General features: G+C 45.6%; 1 protein-coding gene across 2 annotated transcripts; it reads left to right on the top strand.

The window, feature by feature from the left end:
- Positions 1-3212: 3212 nt before the first annotated feature.
- DRG1 (developmentally regulated GTP binding protein 1) lies at positions 3213-20401 on the top strand. Of its 2 annotated transcripts, none has more exons than XM_034790774.1 (9): positions 3213-3303; positions 12172-12295; positions 14254-14429; positions 15528-15597; positions 16778-16947; positions 17403-17533; positions 17751-17918; positions 19011-19133; positions 20282-20401. In XM_034790774.1, exons 2-9 carry the CDS (start codon positions 12172-12174, stop codon positions 20379-20381), a joined length of 1062 nt encoding a protein of 353 aa, XP_034646665.1. In that variant the 5' UTR covers positions 3213-3303; the 3' UTR covers positions 20382-20401. The 2 variants fall into 2 exon arrangements, with proteins under 2 accessions (XP_034646665.1, XP_034646664.1); XM_034790773.1 differs by lacking the exon at positions 3213-3303 and adding an exon at positions 11629-11784.
- Positions 20402-21169: the final 768 nt, after the last annotated feature.

The raw sequence follows: 21169 nt of genomic DNA, 5'->3' as shown, positions 1-21169 counted from the left end.
AGCGGGGGCCCCCCGGCTGCTGCTCCCCGACCAAGCGCCGCCGCTGCCGGGCCCGGCCCCGGCCCCGCCTGCCTTACTGCACCCGCACCAGGAGCGTCGGAAACTTTCCTCTCTTCTGGGGTTCTAACGCCCCCCACCCTTTTCATAGAGACCCCCCCCTCCAGCCACTCGGGCTCCCCCCACCCCCCCGCTTCCTGCCCCCTCCCTCCCTGCATCCGCCAATGCAAGAGCAGCCAGAGCCAGCAGGCCAGCCCCCACCCCGCCCGCGGGGGCTGGGGGCTGCAGTCTCCCCCCTCCCCAGCACAAATCCTCCAATGCCGAGCCAGGAGCAAGGCCCCCGCCCGAAGCATATGGGGGGGAGGGGGCTGCACTCACCCCCCCCCCCCAACAACCAGGCTGCAGCTCGACCCCCCCAACCACCCCGCCCGCAGAGAGGAGGAGGAGGGGCGGGGGGGCAGCAGTATCACCCCCCCGCAAGCGCAAACCGTCCAATGCAAACCCTCCCTCCTGGACTCGCTGCAGAGCGGCCCCCACCTATTCTCCCCACGCCTGAGGAAAGCTGCTTCTAAAGGGGCCAGGGGCTTCAGGAAGAGCAGCCCCCCCCCGCACTCAACCTTCACTGCACCGCCTTCTCCGTGAGGGCAAGAAAGCTGGACACAAGGAGTGGCGGGGGGAGGACGAAAAGGAGTACAGGAGTTCGCTCCCAATCCAGGGCAAAATCCCTCCTGAGACGAACAATTGGGGAGGCGCTGCACGAGTCAGCCGATTACACAACCCCGCGTCCCTCCATGTTGGGGAAACCCGGACTGCCCGGTTTAGCTTTGTGCTGACCATTGGGATCCTGGAGCTGAACAAGCCCCAAGATCCGTCCATGCAAGGCTCCCTCCACAGTGAGGCTGGGTTCCTCAGGCCCTGAGTGAAGCATGCCAAGCACTCTCACTACTTTGATTGAATAAGGGGCTTTCTCTGGACTGGCTTCCTTGTGCCCTCAGGGTCTCTCCATCATAAAATCCTATTTTAATGGCTTCACAATAATTCAGTTCTGGATGAAATTTGACTTGTTCGGTCTTGGTGTGGGAAGCCACAGTAGTTTGTTTTTGCACATGTTCCCCCTACTTCCACCACTAAGTTCATATTTTATTCTAAAAAAGTATTTAAAAAGTCACAGGCTTCAAGTGTACTTTTCTACACTTGTGAAATTAAATTAGATATGGTATTAAAAAAATTCCCAGCTGATCAATTCATAAATATGGTTTCTTCACTTAAAATGTTATATTAGGGAAAATACGGAATTTTGTGCACAAAAGAACATCCCAAACTTTCAGGTTTTTTCCCTCAAGAGCTCAGACCAGAGCACATGTATAAAATAGTGGTGGAGCTGAAAGAGCATTCTGGGTATTGATGTGCAAATGAGAACACCAAGCTTCCAACTTCCAAAACGGAGTTATTGTAATAACACTTAAGGCCATATAGTGCCCTCAATCTGTGTGCTGTATTTCTGTTGATGTCAGTGGGAGTTGCTTGTCTACATTGAAGGCAGAGTATTGCCAGTGTAGCTTTTTACCACTGGATCAACGTTTGTGTATATTACATATACAAACATGCAGCTAGGTGATCTGACTATTTGGATTGCAACTGTCACAAATCCACTTTAAATACTCACAAGTTGCATAGATACTACATGCTAGTAGTATTGTTCTCCAGATCTGTTTGCCTGTCACAGAAACAAGAGTACTCAATATAGTGAGGAAAAAATATTTGTATTTAAGCATACATGTCAGGCAACAATTCACAGGCTTCACATACATAGTGCAAAGAGATCATCAGGAACTCTCTTCTCTTTTCTGGTGAGTTTTAGTCAGTTCTGTGTCTTTTCCTCGGTTGGTTTATTTTGCTTTTTGCTTTATTCAACTCCATATTCCCTGACATAGTTCTTCTCACCCGGCTTCCTATTACGGTCCCCCCTGCCTTTTCTTTGTCTCTCCTCCTCAAGGGGGAGGGGAGCTGAATTCCTGCTGCCGACACTCCACTTTCTTCAGAAGACCTTTCTCCAACCCCCATGGAACCTTCTGGTTCCAACATTCTGTCTCTTTCGGCAAAGGGGCATCACCCAAAACATGCTTCCCGCTATTTGTACGGAAAGTTAAATATTCAACTCCAAAGTGTTGTTATTTGTGGAAAGTGAAGCCAGCCATTCTTTCCATTAAATAGTGCATTGGATTAGCATTCTTCATACTCATATTCTAATTAATGTATCGTGCCTATTAAAGATCATCACCTGCAGACTACTGCAGTCCCAAGAGCAGCACAGCAATTTAACTGGCATCTTCACCTCTTTTACATGATAGAGGTTACTCTTGCAGTGTTAAGGCTGGGATCTAATCTATTTTATTTTCATCCTATCACTCTTAATACCTTGGCCTTTATATATTTATGGTCTCTCCAGCTGTTAAAGCACCACTCATAAATACCCTAATGTAAAATGTAAAGCAGTTTATTCTTAATGCTAATATGGATTTAAAATACATACATGTTCTATCTCTATTTAATTGTGATCACTTAATTGCTACTCAAGTCAACTTTATCCCAAGCTTGTTCTGTCCCAAACATACACAATCATAAGCCATCAACCCTCCCCTCCCTAGTTTATAGTCCCCCAATCCAATCATCCATCTGATCAACTGCCATTTCCCAACTGTCTTGGAGCTTTCTGAATCCAATATTTGATTCCCTTTATTAAAGGTGTATCACCCACAAAGCTGCTTTCTTGCTGTTTAAACCAGAATAAGCCCAGAGACTGAAGATTCACAGGGAGAAGGGAGGGGGGAGAGAGGAATATTGCTATGTATAGATGGTTGATACTTAAATCAGTTAACAAATGCTCCATATATTACTTGTTTTTGTTAGCTTTGCACTTAATATTTATTAGAGAAATATACTTTTACTAAAAAGGATTAGCCATTCACAGTAGAATAGATACTTGACCCATTTACATTGCTTTCTATATATGTTTAATATTTATAAGAGTTAATGTGAGACTACAGTGTCTGGACATGACAGATTTATAGTATCAACATTGGAAGGTTAAATATATTTCAGGCTACCTCATTTAAGATGTGATATGTACTATTAGATTGCTGGGTATCAAATTAGCTGTTGAATAAGGCATGTTTGATAGAATTTAACTAAATTTATTAAAATTTATATTTAAGACAAGTTGTGCACGATTGGCCTGAGACTTGGAAGACTGAGTTCTTTATTCTTTAAGTGGTGGCTGCAATCTACCTCCCCACACCAAATCATGTAAGTACCTTATTAGAAGTATTATTACCCTGTAACTTATTTACCCTCATCAGAACCAGCAAATTACTGGCTTTTTGATAATGTACTAACTGGAGTACAAATAACTAGTTTTATATTTAAAGGGTTCACACCCACCTTCAGTGCAGGGAGTTCATTTGCTTTTCCAGGTTGATCTCTCAATCCATTTTCTTTCTCTGTCATGTTCTCTCTAAATATCTCTCTCTCAATTATGTTATTTATTTGTGTTCAATATCTTTTTGTCAGCAGAAAAAATTCTTCTCATCCACTTTATCCAACTTTTCTCTGTTGCTCTCTTCCTGCTCCTGTGTTGTCCCCACTCCCCACATCTTTTTTGATGATTTTTTCTCTTCAGGTGCCCGGTCCCCACTCAAGCACTATATCCTTTATTTGAATAGTAGCACAGAGGAGTTTTATTAGCTTGTTAATAATAAACATAGTCTTAGTACATGGATGTACTGTACACAGCACGTCACAATGGCCCAGTTCCTGGTCACTTTACTCACACAGGTATACCCCTTAAAATCAATGGGACCCACTAATATAAATAAAGTGAGTAGAATTGCGTCCTGCTGGGTAACTAAGGGCTTAATCCTTTCAAAGAGTTGAGCATCCTCAACTCTCATGGCTTTCGAGGATGCTCTGCACCCTGTGGGGTTGGTTCAGTTATGACAACCTTTAAACTAGTTAGTTGGACATTGTTCCACATGGATTACAACATGTTAGCTAAGTAATCCCTCACAGACAATTGAGTAATGTATAATAATGAGTAGTCATATGACTTGTTTACTTTTTAATTCTGTTTCACAGAATTATATAGTAAATATTTAATATACTATATGGTGACATATTTTCAGTTTTAGGAACTAATAATAACTTACCTGAGTTTTCAGTGAAATTTAACTCCTGTCAAATACCACTGTTGTAATGGGCAATGAATTCAGCATTCATTACTTATTAGTAGGGCCCTACCAAATTCAGGGCCATGAAAAACACATCACAGACCGTGAAGTCTGATCTCCCCCCGTGAAATCTGGTCTTTTGTGTGCTTTTACCCTCTACTATACAGATTTAATGGGGGAGACCAGCGTTTCTCAAATTGGGGGTCCTGACCCAAAAGGGAGATGCAAGGGGGTTGCAAGGTTATTTTAGGGGGGTTGCAGTATGGCCATCCTTACTTCTGCGCTGCCGTCAGAGCTGGGCAGCCAGAGAGCGGCGGCTGTTAGCCGGATGCCCAGCTCTGAAGGCAGCGCCCCACCAGCAACAGCACAGAAGTAAGGGTGGCCATACCATGCCATGCCATCCTTCTGCGCTGCTGCTGGCGGTGGCTCTGCTCCAGCTGCCCAGCTCTGAAGACAGCACAGCCATCAGTAGCAGCGCAGAAGTAAGGGTAGCAGTACTGCAACCCCACCTACAATAACTTTGCCTCCCTTCCACAACTCCTTTTTGGGTCAGGACCCCTACAATTACAACACTGAAATTTCAGATTTAAATAGGTGAAATAATGAAATTTACGATTTTTTAAAATCCTATGACCATGAAATTGACCAAAATGGCCCATGAATTTGGTAGGGCCCTACTTATTAGGCTGATTGTCACTTTATTTGTATTACTGTGGCACCAGGACCCCAGTGCTAGGAACTGTACAAACAGAACTAAGAGAATCCTTGGCCCCTAACAACTTAGTTTTACAAGTTACCCTGATTTCATTATTTTTTGACAGGGAGGCATCCCATGGGAATGCTGATCCAAAGAGCAAGGGTTCTCAAATTCTGTGGTATGTGGGGAGGGATAGCTCAGTGGTTTGAGCATTGGCCTACTAAACCCAGGGTTATGAGTTCAATCCTTGAGGGGGCTACTTAGAGAACTGTGGTAAAATCTGTCTGGGGATTGGTCCTGCTTTGAGCAGGGGTTGGATAAATGATCTCCTGAGGTCCCTTCCAACCCTGATATTCTATGGTTCTTCTATGGATCACATCTTAATGGTGGTTGGGGTACACCAGCCCTTCTATTCACAAACATGTGAACAGCTCTTCCTATTCAAGAGGGCATAACATTTCTGAGACAACTTTAGCAATTGCTTACATGGATTACCTGTTCTGTTCATTCCCTCTAAAGCACCTGATATTGGCCACTGTTGGAAGATGTGATACTGAGCTAGATGGACCTTTGGTCTGACCCAGTACGGCCATTATTATGGAAAAGTAACTGGGAGTATATGTAGGTATTTTAGTTGTCTTTAATGTGGTAAAAGTTCTTTTGAAAAATGTTAATTGCTTGTCTACTTTTGCTCTTTCCCATATCTTCCATTTACCCCTGCCCTTGCTTTCACTGCACATGTTTCTTAGCTGGCTAATTTTATTCTCCTTATTAATCTCTATACACTTCTCTGCAATTTGGTTCCTTCCTTCCCTGCTTCTTGGTAGGGTCTCTAGATGCTACTGTAATACAGAAAAATTGGTTCTAATCACTAGATATACATTATCTGGATTCCAGAGAATTTGGACTATATGGAATAAAATTAATGTTTTCCATTCTTATTTTTATCAGTCCTATTATGCTTCCTAAGGTAAAGGGAAGGAATAATTGTCTGATTAGGTCTTTCTTAAAGAAGTTTGAAAAACTTGATATTTTTGTTGAAAAGAGGGTATTTGGATGTACATGATTATTCCTAGAACTTTGTTTTACTGTATTCTTAATGGTGGGTGTCTTCTTATTGTCAATCTTAATTTTACTTATTTTGTATCCAGAAATTAATGTGAATGTGTGACAGGTAGATTGCTGGGGACATGTGTTTTAGTGATGTATAGTCATGTTGGTGCTTATAGACGTTTCTTATAGCAGTGTTTCTCAAACTGGGGTCGGCGGACCCCTGGGGGTCCCCGAGGGTACTCCAGGGGGTCCGCGGGCCCCACTGATCAACTCCTCCCCCTCTCTCCCAGCACCTTCTTCATACTGGGGCGGCGCTGATGGGGAGGAGCCGGGACCCTGGGTCCGCGCCGCTCCCAGAAGCGGCCAGCACGGGGTTGAAGGGAGCAGGGGGGTCTCCGCGCACAGTCCCCGGCCCAAGTGCTGACTTTGCAGCTCCCATTGGCCAAGGTGCCTGTGGGCAGGGGCAGCATGCGGANTAAAATTGGGACATCTGGTCACCCTAGGTTCAGGGTGCGGGAGGGGGCTCCGGGCTGGGGCAGGGGGTTGGGGTGTGGAGGGGGTGAGGGCTCCAGCTGGGGGTACGAGCTCTGATGTGGGGCTGGAGATGAGGGGTTTGGAGTGTAGGAGGGTGCTCCGGGCTGGGACTGAGGGGTTTGGAGTGTAGGAGGGTGCTCCGGGCTGGGACTGAGGGGTTTGGAGGGTAGGAGGGGAATCAGGGCTGGGGCCTGCTGGGGGAGTGAAGGCTCCGGCTGGGGGTTCAGGCTCCAGGGTGGGTCTGGGGATGAGGACTTTGGGATGCAGGAGGGTGCTCCGGGTTGGGATCGAGGGGTTCGGAGGGTGGGAGGGGGCTCTGGGCTGGGGCTGAGAGGTTGGGATGCAGGCAGGGTTTGAGAGCTCCAGCTGGGGGTGCAGACTCTGGGGTGGGGCTGGGGCTGAGGGGTTCAGAGGGTGGGAGGGGGATCAGGGTTGGGGTGGGGGTTCAGGAGGGGGGCAGTCTGCGGGCGGAACTTACCTCAAGCAGCTCCCGGAAGCAGCAGCATGGCCCCACTTCGGCTCCTGTGCGGCCAGGTGGCTCTGCGTGCTGCCCCCTCTGCAGGTGCTGCCCATGCAGCCTCCACTGGCTGCAGTTCCTGGCCAATAGGAGCTGTGAGTGCAGCGCTTGGGGCGGGGGTAGCGTGCGGAGCCCACTGGCTGCCCCTACGCATAGAATCTGGAAGTGGAACATGCTGGCTGCATCCTGGGAACCACGCGGCGTGGAGGCTATCAGAGAGCCTGCCAGCTCCTTTACACGGTGCCGCCAACCGGACAGTCAACGGCCTGGTCACCGGGATCCCTTTTCGACTGGGTGTTCCAGTCAAAAACAAATCCAGTGTCTAACTGCTGAACACATCAAGAATTGGGCATCCCTGGGCAGACAAGCTGCCTCTAGATAGATCTTCTCCATTTCATAAAATGTGTTAGATAGTAATTTAAGTAGGCAACAGTGCTTAATGTCTGACATTTACAGATTAACTAGTCAAGACATGAAGATTATCTGCTCTTCTGAGTAGGAAAATGTATCAATAATTAACTGAGTGTAATTGGCATGAAGGATTAGACTCAATAAGAGACGTGACAGTGTGTGTAACTACAGTGGCACACCTTCATTTCTTATGGTGCTGAGCAGGCTGACAACTTTTGGCCTTGTGCCTCAGGACTTACTTAAGTTGTTAGGTTCACTACAGAACCGTGTAACACTGCATTGTGAGCTTCCAGAGTGGTCCTTGTGTTAAAGGGAGTATTTTTCAGCACTGTGAATAAACTACTTTTTCATTAAGGGTTTGCCTTTATGGTTATAGAAAACAGTCATATACCTGAAGAAATTAGTTAACAAAAAATGCTCCTTTAAAAATAAGTTTTGCATTGACTATAAATAAGGCAGAGACTACAGACATTGACATGATTATTACTTTTATAATCATACAATCATCATTGCATTTTACACCAGTCACCCTAAATCCTAAGATCCTTACTTAATTTACTCAAAAATTTCAATTGGCTTCTGTAAAAGTTTTACCTGAGTAATGACCTTGGGCTCTGGCCTGTTAAGAATAAGGTTGTTTAGAATAGGAGATTTGGTAAAACTTGTGTGCATATAATACATATCACCTATGTATGCTATCTTAATCATTGCTGTGGTATCTGAATATCTTACATCTGAGGATCTAAAGTCCCATACAGGCATTCATGAATTAAGTCTCAATACTGCTGTAGGGCAAATAAGCATTATTCTTGTTGTACAGCAAGTGAAACTGAGGCACAGATAGGGGAAGTGACTTGCCCAAAAAATCACACAGAGAGTGAATGGTAGAGTTGAGAAGAGAAAACAGATTCCAGCTAAATTCCAGCTCCGATTTTTTTCTTTCATGACCCTAATGGGCTGTGGTGGTGTGCCTGATCATGTGGTTATATGTCTTGCAGTTTCTTATTCTAGCAGTCATGACTGAAACCACACCGTGTAATACCTGTAAGCTGTTTGATAGAGGGACATCTGTTATTTCAGATACAAATTTGCTCCCCACCTACACCATCTTGTGATATCTTGCTTTCATTATCTTATATTATTGATAAAGTTTGATTAGATAAGTTGAGATTTTACACAACGAGAGAGACAAGGTTGGCGAGGTAATATATTTTATTGGACCAACTTCTGTGTGTGGAAGAGACATTGTTAAGCATAAGGGGTTCAATCTGTCCCACCTTGTATTTAGTTTTGAACTCTGGTTACCTCTTTAGAGCTGAAGAACAACTCTGTGGAGCTCAAAAGCTTTCCCTTACACCAACTGAAGCTGGTCCAGTAAAAGTTATCCCTCATCTTGTCTCTTTCGTATCCTGGGACCAACAGCGCTACAAAAACACTGCAAACAACAGTTTTGGACAGTTTATTTACACTGTCTGATTTCTACTCATCTTAAAGATACTTATTTATGTTTTGGCTCCCATTTTGGGTCTTCATCCCTAATTGTGTCCCATGTTTAGGCACTGGGTGAGTTGAGAGGTTGATCATGTTACATAATTACCTCAGTAGTGGGGTACTCAAATCACTCTGAACCCATTTACATTAATCAAAACTATCTGGCTTAGGGAACAGAATTTTCTCAGTTAAAATTTTTTTTGTTTTTCTATTAAAAAAAGAAAAGAAGAAGAGAGGCAGGTAAAGCAGCAACTCAGATCCTCAGTGCAGGGAGATAATATGGAGCTCAGTCAGACTTTCAGGTGGATTTTTCAGTGTCTTTCTGACGCTTTCTTTCCTCATTTTCTCCCAGGTTCTATTGGTTTCTTCTCTCCCTTTTTCTTTCCTCACACCCATAATAATGTGCTCCCGTTACTATATCCAGCTTTCTGTTAACATTCCACCCTGCCTGTTCCCAATCTCTCACCTTTTCAAAAGCCCCCTTCTGTTGTCTCTGTGCTCTAATAGCATTCTCTGAATTTTTGACTGCTCTGTTCCAGTTGGCCAGTTCTAGCAATCATGCTCAAGGGCCTAATACCAACTGTGCCTCCAGTTGTCCATTCCCAACTATTTACTTCTCAAACAATCACTTTCTGAGATGTCCCATCATCTAACTGCCATTCTTACACCTGTCCATTTCCACATGTCACACAGTCTTCCAGTAACTTCTTTGGATTTAATTATTCAAATTAGGGGGGCTTCACACTAAAGAGAACAGATATTACTCCATGTATAACCCTTTATCAGTCAGGCTTTGAATAAGCCTTGCTGCACTGTAAAAGATTAAGTTGTAGGTTGGTGGTGCTTGCCTGAAACACCATGCTCTGTTACTGTTAGGAGATGTTGATCTTGTTGGGAAAGGCTTAGGAGGGTTCTGCCAGCTCAGAGGCAGGTAGCTCCTTATTTCCCCTGGACAGAAGAGAGATGAGAGACTTTCTGAGGATCTGGGCTAAGCAGTTTTGAGGTAGGAACCCTAGGAACAACTAAGCCTGAGGAACAAGCTTAATCAGAGATCTATTGTTAGTATCTTTGTTAATTAAACCAAAATCTAGGAAGGGGTGAGTTTTTAGCCAGATACAATATATGCACTTCAGTTTAGAACCAACTGGACAAGCACCTACACATGTATGTTTTACACCAATAATGGAACTAGGAATTCTTTGTTCCTGAGGGTTGGTTGTTATGTTAATCTCAGTAATTATGTTTTCAGGATGGTTATTAACTTTTTTTTTTAAACAGGACAGGAGGTATCGTGATCAGAGTTGTGGGGAGACACCCCAAGGTTTGGATTGTGTTTTTGTGTAGCACTAAGTCCTCGTGGTATATCAGAGTCCCACAGGCCTCTCCACAAGAACCACAGAACATACTTATTAGGCAAGAAGTGGGTGGAAATCCTCTTTTAGGTAGTACTTTAGATTTATTTTAAGAGCTAGTATAACCCCTCTCTGTAAAGCCCTCAGTTCCTTGGACTGCTTAAGAAACTAAATTTTCAATACACAATAAATTAAACAAGTATCTATAGTTAGGAGCTTCCCTTTCAAGGGCTAGTAACTTTTCCTTCCACCAAGCAGCCACTATTTACCCAACCTGATCTGTTTTATATACATATTAGCTGCAGCTGCCCTGCCCTCTTACCTTGAACTCTGAAGGGGATTTCTCAGGATCCAAGCTCCCTTTCTCCATGGAGAATTTGCTTTGCTTTATTTGGCAAACTGGGGAGGTTATACAGCCAAGAAGGCCTTTTTTAGGGCCCAGAGAGCCTGTACTGCTCCACCTTTTTGTTTACTGGTAAGATTTACAGATCCACTATGTCGCTCATATGGAGGGAGATGTCTTCCTTTTGTAGTTTTAAAACCATTATCTTTTTATGAAGAAAGATTTTGCTGTGTGCTTCAGTGAGACATTTAAAATCTCCCTCATACAAATTGTCAGTTTTACTGCCTTGGAATTGCAGCTGGAGGAAGAACTAAGAGTGGGGTCCCAGTCTACGACTAGGGTCCCTAGGTACTCTGGTAATGCAAACAACAGCCATAATAGAAATAGGAGTATGTTTTCCCACCGACTCATAATTTTCTGGCACTTGACTCCTGATTGCAGTTGTTAGTCTCATCAGCTAGAGTTTTAGCTCAAGCTGTAGTGGCCTATGCTTTTAGTTACACTGGGAAGTCCCTGGTGCATCAGCTGCCTTGCAATGGGCAACCGCGATTCCCCAGCCTCTTTCCAGCCATGCCTAGTTGGTGCGGAAGAGGAAACCCTTGAACCTGTTTTATTTTCTCTTAATATCTCTGAAGCAACTAGAGCTGCTCTTTGCCTGGCTTGTTTCCATTCCCCCCTCCCCGTGCAGGTTGCCAAGCAAAGGCACCTAGTAGGAGGTTGGGGAACAGGTGGGGTATCTCCGGTGTGGCCCACTCTGACCACGCTATGGCGCTCAGGCCGCAGATCCACTAGCTCTGTGACATTGAGGCTCGTCCTCCTGGGGCTGGAGAGGCGGAGTTTTCTGAGGGGGCGGGGTTAGGGCGCAGTTTCGTGTGCGGGCGGGGCTCTCTTCTGGAGGTGGTGGCTTTGGGGAGAGGCGGAGTTACGTGCCAGAGTGGGTGGGTCTTTGGGCGTGGCCTTGGCTCGTGAGTGGGCGGGGCTATCTGTGGCATGTAGTGGGAAGTCGGTAGCATCTCGCGAGTGCTGCTAGACTCCCGCGAAGCTTTGCGCCTGCGCAGTGCTGGGTCTGAGGCGCGGGGTCGGTGTAGCTGGTCGCCGAGCGGGCGGGGATCGTCGCCAACATGAGCGGGACATTGGCCAAGATCGCGGAGATAGAGGCTGAGGTACCCCCCCCCGGGAGGGCCCCCGCTGACGGGCTGGGCGGGAGAGCCGAGCTGCCGGCTCGGAGGGGGGCGGCTGGAGGCTGCTGGCCAGGCCAGGCCAGTTGTGGGTCCCCCGGCCTGCGGGGCGCTGCGCCCGGCTGCTGTCCCTTCCCGGCCCCAGGCGGCTGTGCGGCGGCCATGGCGCTCCCCGCGCGGCCAGGCTCCGCGCCGGGGTGACGGCCCCGCAGGCTGCTGATGGGGGATCAGGGCTCCTGGGTTCTCCGGCCTACTCGGGCGCCTGGGGGCTCCCCGGGCAGAAGGTGCCGCGCGGCCGGGCCACCCGAGCCCTTGCGACCCCCTGGCTGCCCGCCCGGTGGGTCAGTAGCGTTGCGCTGTGACCTTGTGCAGATGGCCCGGACGCAGAAGAACAAGGCAACGGCGCACCACCTGGGGCTGCTGAAGGCTCGCCTGGCCAAACTGCGACGGGAGCTCATCACCCCGAAAGGAGGCGGCGGCGGCGGCCCCGGAGAAGGTGGGTAGCCCCTCGGGAGCACTGCACTAGCGCACCTCGCCAGAGATGTCACTTCCCGTTTCCAGGGGCAGTGTGTGGTGGTAGCTGAAGGAAAGGGGTGTCTGTTGACCTTTGGATGCCCTAACTTTCCCCTAGGGCAGGGGTAGGCAACCTATGGCACGCAAGCTGATTTTCAGTGGCACTCACACTGCCCGGGTCCTGGCCACCGCTCCAGGGGGCTCTGCACTTTAATTTATTTTTAAATAAAACTTCTTAAACATTTTAAAAACCTTATTTACTTTTGTCATAACTATAAAGGGAAGGGTAACAGCTGTCCTGTGTACAGTACTATAAAATCCCTCCTGGCCGGAGACTCCAAAATCCTTTTCCCTGTAAAGGGTTAAGAAGCTCAGGTAACCTGGCTGGCATCTGACCCAAAGGACCAATAAGGGGACAAGATACTTTCAAATCTTGGGGGGGTGGGGAGGGGGAGAGGCTTTTGTTTGTGCTCTTTGTCTGGGAGTTTGTTCGCTCTTGGGACTGAGAGGGACCAGACATCAATCCAGGTTCTCCACATCTTTCTAAACAAGTCTCTCCTATTTCAAACTTGTAAGTAAATAGCCAGGCAAGGCGTCTTAGTTTTACTTTGTTTTCTCAACTTGTAAATGTACCTTTTACTAGAGTGTTTATCTTTGTTTGCTGTACTTTGAACCTAAGACTAGAGGGGAGTCCTCTGAGCTCTTTACGTTTTGATTACCCTGTAAAGTTATTTTCCATACTGATCTTACAGAGATGATTTTTACCTTTTTCTTTAATTAAAAGCCTTCTTTTTAAGAACCTGATTGATTTTTCCTTGTTTTTAGATCAAGGGGGTTGGATCTGTATTCACCAGGGAATTGGTGGGAGGAAGGAGGGGAATGGTTAATTTCTCCTTGTTTTAAGATCCAAGGGGTTTGGATCTGTATTCACCAGGGAATTGGTGAAAGGTTTCTCAAGGCTCCCCAGGGAAGGGAATTAGCTTGAGATGGTGGCAGCGGACCAGAGCTAAGCTGGTAGTTAAGCTTAGAAGTCTTCATGCAGGCCCCCACGTTGTACCCTAAAGTTCAAAGTGGGGATACAGTCTTGACAACTTTACATACAACAACAGTTTAGTTTTCTATTACATTTTAACGTTTTTAGAAGGTCTCTTTCTGTAAGTCTGTATTACTAGCACGTGAAACCTTAAATCAGAATGAATAAATGAAGACTCGGCACAGTACTTCTGAAAGGTTGCCAACCCCTGTCCTAGGGTATGTCTACACAGCAACTGGGAGGCTCTCCGTTGCTGGGGGAGAGACTCACTGGATCCACTCTAGCTAGCTACTAAAATTGTAGTGTGGTGCTGCTGCAAAGTGTGTGTGGGGGGGAGGGGATAGTCTCAATACAGGTTTCAGAGTAGCAGCCGTGTTAGTCTGTATCCGCAAAAAGAACAGGAGTACTTGTGGCACCTTAGAGACTAACAAATTTATTTGAGCATAAACTTTCGTGGGCTACAGCCCACTTCATAGAATGGAACACACAGAAAGAAGATAGTTATACATACAGAATAGTGGTGACAGCTACAGTGAGGAACCACGCTTTTTTTCTCCTTTGTTAGATACAGAGCCTCAGAAAGAAATTGCTTTAATCTCTAGGTATTTGGTATGTAGATTTATTTAGGATTTAGTGAAATGGGTGCATTAGCAGAAACCTGAGAGTGGCTATTAATGGAGCACCTTGCAGTAGCCTTAATTTTTAAATGTGAAAGTGTAGTCCATGTTAGGTACATTTCTCATAATCAATACTCCATATTCACCTGAGTAGCCTGTAGGCTGTGCCTCCATAGTAAAGCTACATGGACTACACTTCCTCTCGTTGGAAAGTATATGTCATATTAATGGGTCTCCTCTCCAAAATCAGAGGACCTTTGAACTTTCTTGTTAATTTTTTTTATATCGTAGGTTTTGATGTTGCAAAGACTGGTGATGCCCGAATTGGGTTTGTGGGTTTCCCCTCAGTGGGGAAATCTACTCTGCTGAGTAACCTTGCTGGTGTGTATTCTGAAGTGGCAGCATATGAGTTCACCACACTGACTACTGTGCCTGGAGTCATTAGATACAAAGGAGCAAAGATACAGGTGAGAACATTTTGCTCACAAGGTGGGATATATAGCTTGGCCCTGGCTGTAGCTGAGCCATCTAATCTGCTGTTAATAAGTTAGAGGTAAAGTAGTATGTGGGAATGTTTTGAGAAGACACGTCTAAAAACCTTTTATTGAGTTTTAACTTTAAACCGTTGTCAGTACTTCTCACTGTGCGTTGGAGGGAAAGTCCTACAACAGGGAAGTTCTTCTTCATTTCATATAACACAAATCACCATGTTTCATTCCACCAATACAGAAAGGGAATAAAAGTTTTGGGTGTTGTCTTGGATAATCAGCTGAATACGAGCTCTCAGTGCGAAGCTGTGGCCAAAAGGGCTAATGTGATCCTTGGATGAACAAATGGGAAATCTCAAGTAGGAGTATAGAGGTTCTTTTACCTCTTTGTTTGGCCCTGGTGTGACTGCTGCTACAACATTGCATCCATTTCTGGTGTCCACAATTCAACAAAGATGTTGATAAATTGTAGAGGGCTCAGAGAAGAGCTATGAGAATGAATAAAGGATTAAAAAACATTCTGTGTAGTGATAGACTCAAGGAGCTCAATCTATGTAGTTTAGCAAAGAGAAGGTTAAGGGGTGACAGTGTATAAGTATCTACTTGGGGAACAAATTTTTGATAATGGGCTCTTTATTCTATCAGAGAAAGACATAACACGATCCAATGGCTGGAAGTTGAAGCTAGACAAATTCAGACTGGAAATAAGGTGTAAATTTTTAACAGTGAGAGTAATTAACCATTGGAACAGTTTACCAAGGGTTGTGGTGGATTCTCCATCACTGACAATTTTTAAATCAAGACTGGATGTTTTTTCTAAAAGCTATGCTCTAGGGATTAATATGGGGCCTGTGTTACACAGGAGGTCAGACTAGGTGATCTCAACAGTTTCTTTTGGTCTTGGAATCTATGAAAGCTATGTGTAGTAGTCAAAGGGGAAATAATTGTCTATTATCGTTTATTCAGATCGCCAATAGATTCAGTAAATATTAGAAGTGGGAGGAGGTCTTTGTTCCTTTGTGGGAAGGGAGGCATTCTGTACATAATGGATTTCCTTCCTCTCTTCTAAACACACAGCTTCTTGATCTCCCAGGAATTATTGAGGGAGCTAAAGATGGGAAAGGCAGAGGCCGGCAGGTCATTGCAGGTGAGTGACTGCTTCCTCCAGCCCTAAAACAATTGCCAATTTAGCCATTATCTTTCGTGCTGGTGGAAAGGCCAGGTTTCAGAGTGGTTGTTGTTTGGGTCTGCGATTGCTTTCTGGACCCTGGAAATCCTGATATGTGCTGTCAGTATTTCTAATGCCGTGGAAGCATTGGTTTCTTTTATGATGGAGTTATTTAATTTGTAGACAGTGGAGGTGTAGTTATTTTCCACTTGCATGACTAGATTGCCTGAAGCTTGGGCTATTCCTAGTGCTGAGATGTTCTTTGTGTCATTATGGCTTCTGCCCTGAAGTACACTAATGTTTCAGAGGCAGACACAATTTCACATTAAACAAAGCCGTTTTTAATATTTCTCACACACTTGTTTCCTATGTCTATTATTGTGGTATCAAAACATAGACATCAGGATTATTTCAGCCACTTAGACTCTGACCTAAAGAATCTAACATCTGCATTAGGTGACATTATTTGATAAACACTTAAACTGGTAGCGAAAAACCAAATAGATTATAGGCCGAGAAAATATAGTGATGCTTTAAAAATGTGACATGACTTTATTCCTTATTGGTTCCCATGGGTTTTACTGACTTCATCAGATGACACATGCCTCATCTTAATTTCAGCCATGAAATAACTTATTGCTCACCTAACATGTAAGTTTAGTGACACTGAAGATTGAAGTCCTCTATTAAACTAGAAGTACAGCTCGGATAGTGGGAGTAAATGCTCCCCACATTGCTTCCCCAGCTGATTTCAATTATTACTTCTAGAGGTAAAAAGATAATTTAATTCTCCAGGGCCATTCAATCATTGGCCTCTGTTTGCTATCCAGGGTATTAACTAGGTAGGTTTAAGTTCGGACTAGATGATCTAGTGGTCCCTTTTGACCTTAACCTTATAGTTCAGAGACTTTGACATTTTATGTGATGTAAACATAAGGAAATAGACTGAGACTAGACATTTAGCTCTTGTAGACCTCTGAACATAATTCAGATGGTAACTAAATTGCAGTCCCTACCAACATAGGTAGGGTTCAGCCCACTGATGGTATCTCATCTTGTCACCAACTTTGATGGATTTTTTTTGTTTTTCTAGCGGTACTGTGCTTTTGAAAGCGTGTGTGAATTTACCATTTGAGGAACTTTATTTTCTGATCCTCAGTTGCTCGAACCTGTAACCTAATTCTGATTGTTCTGGATGTACTGAAACCACTGGGACACAAAAAGATAATTGAGAATGAACTGGAGGGCTTTGGAATACGGCTGAACAGCAAGCCCCCCAACATTGGTTATAAGAAGAAAGATAAAGGTGGCATCAACCTCACAGCTACTGTAAGTATGGAAATTGCAACAGGCTGTTATGATGAGGGATTCAGAAAGCTGCTTGATTCTAGGAAGATGCTTTTGCCATGAACAGATAATCTGGAAGCACTGGTTCTATGATTAGGAAAGGGTCTTCCTTCTGCATCTGGGGTGCTGGTTCTTGCAGCAGTGACCTGGAGGCAGTACTTGTCATAACTACGTGAATGGAAGTGCTGCTTCTGAAAACTTCTTACTACAGCCATTAGTGGGATAAGTGGGATCAATAAGATAATGCCATGAATTGAGGTTCCTCTGCACTGTACCCAAGCCATCTATGCCAAAAGCATCCACTCCAGTGATGTGCAATCTATTAATTCTTTCTGGTCAGAATGCAGTTTGTGCTAGGTGCTAGCATCAGTAAGTGTAATAGCTGATTGAATGTAAATTCCTCCATTCCCTATCTAACATTGTGTCTGTGTATACAGTGCCCCCAGAGTGAGCTAGATGCTGAAACAGTGAAGAGCATCTTAGCAGAGTACAAAATTCACAATGCTGATGTCACACTGCGCAGCGATGCTACTGCTGATGACCTAATCGACGTTGTTGAAGGAAACAGGTACTGTGTCAGGGCATGGAAATCCTGCTGTGTGATTAGCATGCCTACATTTAAATGCTATCCTACAAAGTCTATTTCCAATATAAGCCAAGATATTGATGCAGTTTCACTAGTCCTTGTTTCATACCCACTCTCAGGTGGTTTTTCTTATGAGAGTAGAAGGAAGTAATTTTGGGTGTTGCTGACATCCTCATATCACCCTGTTTTCTCTTTGCAGAGTTTATATCCCATGTATTTATGTGCTGAATAAAATTGACCAGATATCCATTGAAGAACTGGATATCATTTACAAGGTGCCACACTGTGTACCAATCTCTGCTCACCACCGCTGGAATTTTGATGATCTGTTGGAGAGAATCTGGGACTACCTGAGGCTGGTGCGAATGTGAGTTCTAATGGCTGCTGATTTTCTGCATAGTTAGGTAGAGGATTAGCTGGGAGTCCTCATTCATCCATTCTAGGTATAATGGCTTCTTGCAAGCAGGTACAGAACATTGTCATCAAAAATCTGTTTTATTCGATATGTAAATCAGAGGCCATGCAGTTTGTCTGCTGTATGATTGGGATAACAGACAAGAGAGCTGTTTCCTCAGCGTTGGGATCTGTGTTGCCTTACTTCAGACATGGGCAAACTACGGTGGCCTGCAGGACCGTCCTGCCTGGCCCCTGAGCTCCTGGCCGGGGAGCCTAGTCCCCGTCCCCTCCCCCCCTGTCCCCCACAGCCATGCCGCTGGGCAGGCCACACTCTGGCCTGCCGCTCCCACTGGGCAGCGTGGGGAGTGCAGTTGGCTCTGGCCAGGTGTCGTGGCTGCGAGCTCCTGCTGCTGGTAAAGGGGTGAGGAGAGGGGGTGGTTGGATGGGGCGGAGGTTCTGGGGGGTGGTCAAGGGATGGGGAACGGAGGGTTGGGAGTGGGAGACCCGGGGGGCCTGTCAGAGAGTGGGGATATGGATAGGGGTCGGGAGGGCAGTCAGGGGACAGGGAGCAGGGGAGGTTGGATAGGGGGTGTGGATAGGGGTTGGGGGCAGTCAGGAGACAGGGGGGTTGGATAGGGGACGGGGGTCCCGGAAGGGGGCAGTCGGGACAAGGAGCAAGGGCGGGTTGGATGGGTTCGGGGTTCTGAGCGGGGCAGTCAGGAGGTGGGAAGTGAGAGGGGATGGATGGGGGCAGGGGCCAGGCTGTTTGGGGAGGCACAGCCTTCCCTACCCAGCCCTCCATCCAGTTGCGCAATCCCAATGTGGGCCTCAGGCCAAAAAGTTTGCCCACCCCTGCCTTACTTCCTAGTAGGAGGATAAAAGAGGTGCTGTGAAAGGATAACTTAAAAACAGGACTCCCACTACAGTCTCAAGAGTAATTGTTGAAGATGTGTTTTAGGGTGGTGTGGAAACAAGACCCTGTTGTGGAGACCCTGCTGTGTTAAAAGAAAGATGGGAGGGAGGTAGTGCTTGTTATTGGCTGATTGCTCATTCTGTACTGCAGCTACACCAAACCTAAAGGACAGTTACCAGACTACACTTCTCCTGTGGTGCTTCCTGACTCCAGGACCACAGTGGAGGATTTTTGTATGAAGATTCACAAAAATCTCATTAAAGAATTTAAGTAGTAAGTATTGGCTGCAAAAGACGGTTACCATATGCCAGAAATGCAGTAACCCTCTTCACCCCCTGCCATGCAGGCATTCAGGGAACCCACCCATCTGGAACCTGGTGCCAACTTCCCCTCTAGCTGGGACGTGCTTGATATTTTTCCCCTCCCACCCTGCATCTTCCCTGCCTCCCCCACCCCCAGTTTCCTACATGCCACAAAACAGCTGTTTGCAGTGGGTGGGAAGGAGGGGGGGGAAGAGTTGGTCAGTGGGGCTGCTGGCAGGTGAGAGGCACGGGGGAGGTGGAAGAAGCTTGGCTGCCAGTGGGTGCTGCTGAGCAGCACTTGCTAATTTTTCTCTGTGGGTGCCTATAGGGGTGATCCTTCCCCCTGCCCCAACTCAGCCCTGACTTGGACTTGCTGTGGAGAGGGGGAAGGTGCCTATCCCGCAGCCCCATTTCTAGAGCTGCTGTGGCAGGGAGAGGCGCCTCTCCGGCACAGCCAAGATGCTGCTGCAGGGAGAGAGAGAGAGGTGGGGGAGTTCTCTCCCCCTGCTGTAGCCCTGGAGCACTCTTCTGCACCCCAAACACCTCATCCCTGGACCCACCCCGAGCCTGCACCCCCAGCTGGTTCCCTCACCTCCCCCAACCCTCTGCCCCAGTTCTGAAACCCCACCCCATGAATTTTATTTGTACCAATATGAAGGTGATGCGTGTCACAGCACCTCTATATTGGTGCATTTAACAATTCATTCTGCACACGTGTGGGAAAAATTAAAGGGAACACTAAATCTAACCATCGAATCATAGTGTTCGAAGCAATGTTTCTTTGCTATTCTGTCTCTGGCTTGCTTGTGAAATACTCTTCTGGGACTATATATGTTTAAAAGCATGAAAATAATCGTAATCCACAGCATGATAGGTACTTTACCTATCTGTACAAGGAGCTGTTTTGCTTTGCTTGCTTAATGGTAGCTGTGGCTGATTCTATTCTTCAGTTGGGGTTGAGACAAAGATCATTTGAGCAGGAACTTGTATATGGGCAAAAGGTAACTTTTTATAAAGCTACCTTCTGTGTATACAGAATAGCACCTGCCTGTCACAGTAAGCAGGGTATTACGTGGCACTTCCAGGCCTTGTAAGTTAATTTTTCTCTCTTCCCTTCAGTGCGCTGGTCTGGGGTTCATCTGTTAAACACAATCCGCAGAAAGTTGGCAAAGATCACACACTTGAGGATGAGGATGTCATTCAGATTGTGAAGAAATAAAATTGTTCCTGCTAACTTGCCATGGTGGCTGACTCAGTCAATGTCACTTTCTTCCCTTAAGCTCAGCTTTGAGTGCTGAAGACCAGACCTTGTGGAGGGGGAAGATTACTTCAATGATAGAGTGCCAAGGATATAGGCATGTTTGATTCTTTACCACTGGGGAACTCATAAGCCCTCCTTTCAGAGTAGGAAGCCCTGATTCTACTAGTCTTCACAAAAGGTGTTTAAAGATTGAAGGCTTTATGCCTTGCAGCTCTGGTTAATAGCTAATCCCTCAGCCTTCTGTATCACTGAGCTACAGCCAGATAGGAGGAATGTTACCCAATACTCTCAACTTGTTAAATATTTAATTATGCTATGTGGTAGGGCCACTGACCCACATTTCACTTTCTGTTGTCTACTTAAGAGTTTATGTTGGTGCTCTTTAGTCATCACTTAAGTTCTGCTTGGGTAGTAACAAAATGGGCTTTATGTCTAGGGTTGCTGGGGGGCATTGAATGGATAATTTTGGATTACAGGGATATTTCTGTAATGTTTCTCCATTTAACTAAATTCTGTTGCTTGTTATTACAGGAGAGAGTCTCCTGAAAGTCTATTTTCCTTTCAGATGTAAAGCATGACTAGTTTCATGTTACATCAGGGAGATCTACAACTTGTTACTAAGATTAAATGTCAGAAGAAAATCACTAGGTTATGTAGTTTAGTATAAAAATAAAAGTGGTTTTAGTTAGTGGAATACTTGTCTGTCCTCTAATGCAATAAGTTCATGGGAGTTTTCTTCCTACAAA

The sequence above is a fragment of the Trachemys scripta genome, chromosome 15 (assembly GCF_013100865.1).
Source record: "Trachemys scripta elegans isolate TJP31775 chromosome 15, CAS_Tse_1.0, whole genome shotgun sequence".
In the NCBI taxonomy this organism is placed as follows: Eukaryota; Metazoa; Chordata; order Testudines; family Emydidae; genus Trachemys; species Trachemys scripta.
The sequence above is the reverse complement of the archived record's forward strand: the minus strand, read 5'-3'. Positions and strand labels throughout refer to the sequence as shown.

Excerpts from the sequence above, each read along its gene's own strand:
- DRG1 (XM_034790773.1), top strand. The coding sequence starts at position 11,743 with ATGAGCGGGACATTGGCCAAGATCGCGGAGATAGAGGCTGAG. Across the intron at positions 11,785-12,171 it reads TCGCGGAGATAGAGGCTGAG|ATGGCCCGGACGCAGAAGAA; the intron begins GTACCCCCCCCC and ends GACCTTGTGCAG. Across the intron at positions 15,598-16,777 it reads AGGCCGGCAGGTCATTGCAG|TTGCTCGAACCTGTAACCTA; the intron begins GTGAGTGACTGC and ends TCTGATCCTCAG.